This window comes from Oncorhynchus kisutch, unplaced genomic scaffold (genome assembly GCF_002021735.2).
Source record: "Oncorhynchus kisutch isolate 150728-3 unplaced genomic scaffold, Okis_V2 scaffold3484, whole genome shotgun sequence".
Taxonomy (NCBI): domain Eukaryota; kingdom Metazoa; phylum Chordata; class Actinopteri; order Salmoniformes; family Salmonidae; genus Oncorhynchus; species Oncorhynchus kisutch.
Window position 1 is genome coordinate 5,001 of NW_022265429.1, and position 8,290 is coordinate 13,290.

Consider the following 8,290-nt stretch of genomic DNA (forward strand, 5'->3'; position numbering starts at 1 on the left):
TACTGCCCTGATGGTATGTCACCTTACCTAATGTCCTGACGCTATGTCACCTTACCTACTGCCCTGATGGTATGTCACCTTACCTACTGTCCTGATGGTATGTCACCTTACCTACTGTCCTGACGGTATGTCACCTTACCTACTGTCCTGATGGTATGTCACCTTACCTACTGTCCTGACGCTATGTCACCTTACCTAGTGTCCTGACGGCAACGTCACCTTACCTACTGTCCTGATGGTTATGTCAACTTACCTACTGTCCTGACACTATGCCACCTTACCTACTGTCCTGACGCTATGTCACCTTACCTACTGCCCCGACAGTATGTCACTTTACCTACTGTCCTGATGCTATGTCACCTTACCTACTGTGCTGATGCTATGTCCACCTTACCTACTGTCCTGATGGTATGTCACCTACCTACTGTCCTGACGCTATGTCACCTTAACTACTGTCCAGACGCTATGTCATCTTACCTACTGTCCTGACGCTATGTCACCTTACCTACTGTCCTGATGGTATGTCACCTTACCTACTGTCCTGACGCTATGTCACCTTACCTACTGTCCTGACGCTATGTCACCTTACCTACTGTCCTGACGGTATGTCACCTTACCTACTGTCCTGACGCTATGTCATCTTACCTAGTGTCCTGACGCTATGTCACCTTACCTACTGTCCAGACAGTATGTCACCTTACCTACTGTCCTGACGCTATGTCACCTTACCTACTGTCCTGATGGTATGTCACCTTACCTACTGTCCTGATGGTATGTCACCTTAGCTAGTGTCCTGACGCTATGTCACCTTACCTACTGTCCTGACGCTATGTCACCTTACCTACTGTCGTGACGCTACGTCACCTTGCCTACTGCCCCGACGGCATGTCACCTTACCTACTGTCCTGACGGTATGTCACCTTACCTACTGTCCTGATACTATGTCACCTTACCTACTGTCCTGACGCTATGTCACCTTACCTACTGTCCTGACGCTATGTCATCTTACCTAGTGTCCTGACGCTATGTCACCTTACCTACTGTCCAGACAGTATGTCACCTTACCTACTGTCCTGACGATATGTCACCTTACCTACTGTCCTGATGGTATGTCACCTTACCTACTGTCCTGATGGTATGTCACCTTACCTAGTGTCCTGACGCTATGTCACCTTACCTACTGTCCCGATGGTACATCACCTTACCTACTGTCCCGATGGTAGTCACCTTACCTACTGTCCCGATAGTACATCACCTTACCTGGTGCCCAAACGGTATGTCACCTTACCTACTGCCCCGGCGCTATGTCACCTTACCTAGTGCCTCGATGGTATTGCACCTTACCTACTGCCCCGGCGCTATGTCACCTTACCTACTGTCCCGATGGTACATCACCTTACCTACTGTCCCGATGGTACATCACCTTACCCACTGCCCGATGGTACATCACCTTACCTACTGTCCTGACGCTATGTCACCTTACCTACTGTCCCGATGGTACATCACCTTACCTACTGTCCCGATGGTACATCACCTTACCTACTGTCCTGACGGTACATCACCTTACCTACTGTCCTGATGGTACATCACCTTACCTGCTGTCCTGACGCTATGTCACCTTATCTAGTGACCTGACGGCACGTCACCTTACCTACTGTCCTGATGGTACGTCACCTTACCTACTGTCCTGACGCTATGTCACCTTACCTACTGTCCTGACGCTATGTCACCTTACCTACTGTCCTGACGGTATGTAACCTTACCTACTGTCCTGACGCTATGTCACCTTACCTACTGCCCGACGCTATGTCACCTTACCTACTGTCCTGACGGTATGTCACCTTACCTACTGTCCTGACGCTATGTCATCTTACCTACTGTCCTGACGGTATGTCACTTTACCTACTGTCCTGACGGTACGTCACCTTACCTACTGTCCTGACGCTATGTCACCTTACCTACTGTCCTGACGCTATGTCACCTTACCTACTGTCCTGACGGTATGTCACCTTACCTACTGTCCTGACGCTATGTCATCTTACCTACTGTCCTGACGGTATGTCACCTTACCTACTGTCCTGACGCTATGTCACCTTACCTAGTGTCCTGACGGCACGTCACCTTACCTACTGTCCTGACGCTATGTCATCTTACCTACTGTCCTGACGCTATGTCACCTTACCTAGTCTCCTGACGGCACGTCACCTTAGCTACTGTCCTGACGCTATGTCAACTTACCTAGTGCCCCGACGGTATGTCACCTTACCTACTGCTCTGACGGTACGTCACCTGTGTCACTTATCTTACCTGGCCTAATTTGACCAGTCCCTGGCTTTCCCCTATCCTAACCCTAAACAGTCCACGAGTCTCTCCATGCACTTTCACACCTATCAACTCACCTGTCACCAGATCTCTCACCTGTCACCAGATCTCTCACCTGTCACTAGATCTCTCACCTGTCACGAGATCTCTCACCTGTCACTAGATCTCTCACCTGTCAATAGATCTCTCACCTGTCACTAGATCTCTCACCTGTCACTAGATATCTCACCTGTCAATAGATCTCTCACCTGTCACTAGATCTCTCACCTGTCACTAGATCTCTCACCTGTCAATAGATCTCTCACCTGTCACTAGATCTCTCACCTGTCACTAGATCTCTCACCTGTCAATAGATCTCTCACCTGTCAATAGATCTCTCACCTGTCAATAGATCTCTCACCTGTCAATAGATCTCTCACCTGACAATAGATCTCTCACCTGACAATAGATCTCTCACCTGTCAATAGATCTCTCACCTGTCAATAGATCTCTCACCTGTCAATAGATCTCTCACCTGTCAATAGATCTCTCACCTGTCAATAGATCTCTCACCTGTCAATAGATCTCTCACCTGACAATAGATCTCTCACCTGTCAATAGATCTCTCACCTGTCAATAGATCTCTCACCTGTCAATAGATCTCTCACCTGTCAATAGATCTCTCACCTGTCAATAGATCTCTCACCTGTCAATAGATCTCTCACCTGACAATAGATCTCTCACCTGTCAATAGACTTGAATTGGAGCTTATCCAAATCTTTAACTTGAACTTGATCTTCAACTTGATCAGTCACCGTCAACTACACTTACTGTGTTTCCATGGCAACATGCAGGTATGCAGAAGCGCTACTCGTGCTACAACATGGGAGAGCAGGGTATCCAGGTAGGTTGCTGGGATACGTATCGCCATGACATCGACTGTCAGTGGATCGACATCACAGACATCAGCCCCGGGGAGTACATCTTTCAGGTTAGAAAACACGCACGCACACGTGCACACACACACACACACGCATTCGCATGCACATACATACACAGACACACACACACTCAAGCTTTATCAATGGATCAACGGCCTCTTAACTTTCGCATGGAATACTTTTAAGAAAAGAAACCAAATGTAGCTCTGTGTTTTAGTTTTTGGAAGAGGAATACTAAGTGTTGGCTCCAGTAACCGTGGAGACCAGCAGGAAGAGATGAAAAGCTGTGATACAGACTAGAACTGGAGCATAAATGGGTCTTGGCTCCGTCTGCACGTGCCGGTCCAGCTGGTTCATGTGCTTGGAGGTCGTTTGAGTGAAAGTGTGGGTTTAAAATAGAGGGATGCATTGAACCTGTGTTTAAGGGGAGTGATAACCTGCCATTAGTAGAACCGTTCAGAGAAAGGCTTGGCTCAGTGACAGGGAAACTGTGTCAGCACATTACCACTGATGAGAGAGTCCTCACCCACCAGGCACACCCTCACCCCTCACCCCTTTGCAAGGAGGAGGGGGAAGGGGGCTCACATACTCACTCTGGAATGGAGAGAGAGAGTGTGAGAGAGAGAGAGAGAGAGATACAGAGAGAGAGAGATACAGAGAGATACAGAGAGAGAGAGAGATACAGAGATAGAGAGAGAGAGAGAGAGAGAGAGAGAGAGAGAGAGAGAGAGAGAGAGAGAGAGAGAGAGAGAGAGAGAGAGAGAGAGAGAGAGAGAGAGAGAGAGAGAGAGAGAGAGAGAGAGAGAGAGAGAGAGAGAGAGCTAGAGAGAGAGAGATACAGAGAGAGAGATACAGAGAGGGAGAGAGGGAGAGAGAGATACAGAGAGAGAGAGAGAGAGCGAGAGCGAGAGAGAGATACAGAGAGAGAGAGAAAGAGAAAGAGAGAGATACAAGAGAGAGAGGGGAGAGAGAGAGAGATGCAAGCTGTAGAAGGGACAGAGAAGACACAGCAGCAGATTCATTCTATCTTTCTTTATCTCATCTCTGTTTTTCTTGTTGGTCATCAGATGGCTCAAATAACGTTGTTTGCTGTGAATTCTCTAGATTCTGTCAATTCTATAGATTCCATTCTGAAGCTTCTGATGTGACATCACAAAGCCTATATCACGTCACCCTGCGTCCTTCCCCTCTGTTCCATTCCAACCCCTTCCACTAAGGACCTCTCTGATTGGGTCCTCTGTGTGACCTAAACCACCACAATGTTTACCACACGACCCCCGGCCCCACCACACATCACATCATTTCTCATCAGGTCTATAGCAGAGAGATGAAAGAGATTTGGTTTAGACAGCAGGGAGTGGCCCGTCCATCCATCCTCCAACCCATCGCTCCTACAGGGCCTGTCTGTATGTGGTCTATCTGCACTGGTCGGGCTGGGCTGTAACACTCAAGTCATGCCTTCTGGGATTATCATCTGACACACTCGTCATGTCATTAAGTTGGGAGATCAAATGGAGGCCGCGAGACGACTGTTGCCCCCGCCTGCCGCGTCGTTATGTGGTTGCCAAGGAAACCCTTATTCAACAGTAGTTAAGTTGACAATAAGTGTGTGTGAGCGAGGGAGGGGTGTCTGTACAGTGCCTTGCGAAAGTATTCGGCCCCCCTTGAACTTTGCGACCTTTTGCCACATTTCAGGCTTCAAACATAAAGATATTAAACTGTATTTTTTTGTGAAGAATCAACAACAAGTGGTACACATCATGAAGTGGAACGACATTTATTGGATATTTCAAACTTTTTAACAAATCAAAAACTGAAAAATTGGGCATGCAAAATTATTCAGACCCCTTTACTTTCAGTGCAGCAAACTCTCTCCAGAAGTTCAGTGAGGATCTCTGAATGATCCAATGTTGACCTAAATAACTAATGATGATAATACAATCCACCTGTGTGTAATCAAGTCTCCGTATAAATGCACCTGCACTGTGATAGTCTCAGAGGTCCGTTAAAAGCGCAGAGAGCATCATGAAGAACAAGGAACACACCAGGCAGGTCCGAGATACTGTTGTGAAGAAGTTTAAAGCCGGATTTGGATACAAAAGATTTCCCAAGCTTTAAACATCCCAAGGAGCACTGTGCAAGCGATAATATTGAAATGGAAGGAGTATCAGACCACTGCAAATCTACCAAGACCTGGCCGTCCCTCTAAACTTTCAGCTCATACAAGGAGAAGACTGATCAGAGATGCAGCCAAGAGGCACATGATCACTCTGGATGAACTGCAGAGATCTACAGCTGAGGTGGGAGACTCTGTCCATAGGACAACAATCAGTCGTATATTGCACAAATCTGGCCTTTATGGAAGAGTGGCAAGAAGAAAGCCATTTCTTAAAGATATCCATAAAAAGTGTCGTTTAAAGTTTGCCACAAGCCACCTGGGAGACACACCAAACATGTGGAAGAAGGTGCTCTGGTCAGACGAAACCAAAATTGAACTTTTTGGCAACAATGCAAAACGTTATGTTTGGCGTAAAAGCAACACAGCCCATCACCCTGAACACACCATCCCCACTGTCAAACATGGTGGTGGCAGCATCATGTTTGGGCCTGCTTTTCTTCAGCAGGGACAGGGAAGATGGTTCAAATTGATGGGAAGATGGATGGAGCCAAATACAGGACCATTCTGGAAGAAAACCTGATGGAGTCTGCAAAATACCTGAGACTGGGACGGAGATTTGTCTTCCAACAAGACAATGATCCAAAACATAAAGCAAAATCTACAATGGAATGGTTCAAAATAAACATATAAAAATATTGTCACGGTCTCTGACTGACATCCACCCCACGGTCTCTGACTGACATCCACCCCACGGTCTCTGACTGACATCCACCCCACGGTCTCTGACTGACATCCACCCCACGGTCTCTGACTGACATCCACCCCACGGTCTCTGACTGACATCCACCCCACGGTCTCTGACTGACATCCACCCCACGGTCTCTGACTGACATCCACCCCACGGTCTCTGACTGACATCCACCCCACGGTCTCTGACTGACATCCACCCCACGGTCTCTGACTGACATCCACCCCACGGTCTCTGACTGACATCCACCCCCACGGTCTCTGACTGACATCCACCCCACGGTCTCTGACTGACATCCACCCCACGGTCTCTGACTGACATCCACCCCACGGTCTCTGACTGACATCCACCCCACGGTCTCTGACTGACATCCACCCCACGGTCTCTGACTGACATCCACCCCACGGTCTCTGACTGACATCCACCCCACGGTCTCTGACTGACATCCACCCCACGGTCTCTGATTGACATCCACCCCACGGTCTCTGACTGACATCCACCCCACGGTCTCTGACTGACATCCACCCCACTGTCACGGTCTCTGACTGACATCCACCCCCGGTCTCTGACTGACATCCACCCCACTGTCACGGTCTCTGACTGACATCCACCCACGGTCTCTGACTGACATCCACCCCACTGTCACGGTCTCTGACTGACATCCACCCCACTGTCACGGTCTCTGATTGACATCCACCCCACGGTCTCTGATTGACATCCACCCCACGGTCTCTGACTGACATCCACCCACGGTCTCTGACTGACATCCACCCCCCGTCTCTGACTGACATCCACCCCACGGTCTCTGATTGACATCCACCCCACGGTCTCTGACTGACATCCACCCCGGTCTCTGACTGACATCCACCACCCCACGGTCTCTGACTGACATCCACCCCACGGTCTCTGACTGACATCCACCCCCACGGTCTCTGATTGACATCCACCCCACAGTCTCTGACTGACATCCACCCCACGGTCTCTGACTGACATCCACCCCACGGTCTCTGACTGACATCCACCCCACTGTCACGGTCTCTGACTGACATCCACCCCACTGTCACGGTCTCTGCCTGACATCCACCCCACGTCTCTGACTGACATCCACCCCACGGTCTCTGACTGGCATCCACCCCACTGTCACGGTCTCTGACTGACATCCACCCCACTGTCACGGTCTCTGACTGACATCCACCCCACGGTCTCTGACTGACATCCACCCCACTGTCACGGTCTCTGACTGACATCCCCCCACTGTCACGGTCTCTGACTGACATCCACCCCACCCCCGTTCTCTGACTGACATCCACCCCACTGTCACGGTCTCTGACTGACATCCACCCCACTGTCACGGTCTCTGATTGACATCCCCCCCACGGTCTCTGACTGACATCCACCCCACGGTCTCTGATTGACATCCACCCCACGGTCTCTGATGACATCCACCCCACGGTCTCTGACTGACATCCACCCCACGGTCTCTGATTGACATCCACCCCACGGTCTCTGACTGACATCCCCCCACGGTCCTCTGACTGACATCCACCCACCTGTCACGGTCTCACTGACATCTCTGACTGACCTCCTCCACCCCCTGTCACGGTCTCTGACTGACATCCACCCACTGTCACTGTCACGATCTCTGATTGCACTTCATTTAGAAATCTGTCACCCAACACTGCTGGCCTCGGACCACACACACCCAGGCACACAACACACCCAGACACACACACACACCCAGGCACACACACACACCCAGAACACACACACAACCAGGCAACACACACACACACAACCAGGCACACACACACAACACACACACAGCACACACCGCCCAAGCACACACAGACTTAGGAATAGCGAAGAACACAATGATATTAGCAGGAACCTTCATAACCTATCTAACATACTTACTGCATGAAGCGTGTAAAAGACTTGTAGTGTTGGCAAGTTAATATGATTCTGTTTTAAACAGGCCATATAGCCAAGTTAATATGATTCTGTTTTAAACAGCCATAGCCAAGTTAATATGCTACTGTTTTAAACAGGCCATATAGCCAAGTAATATGATTCTGTTTTAAACAGGCCATAGAGCCAAGTTAATATGATTCTGTTTTAAACAGGCCATATAGCCAAGTTAATATGATTCTGTTTTTAAACAGGCCATATAGCCAAGTTAAT

General features: G+C 49.2%; 1 protein-coding gene across 1 annotated transcript in view; it reads left to right on the forward strand.

Moving 5' to 3' along the window:
- The window catches only part of LOC116352845 (lysyl oxidase homolog 4-like), a gene marked incomplete at its 5' end in the record, with an annotated part of 8,433 nt that extends 4,683 nt beyond the window's left edge, over positions 1–3,750 (forward strand). The window contains 1 exon segment of the mRNA XM_031820552.1: positions 3,156–3,750. Coding sequence (XP_031676412.1) covers positions 3,156–3,427 — 272 coding nt within the window.
- Between the last annotated feature and the right edge of the window lie 4,540 nt (positions 3,751–8,290).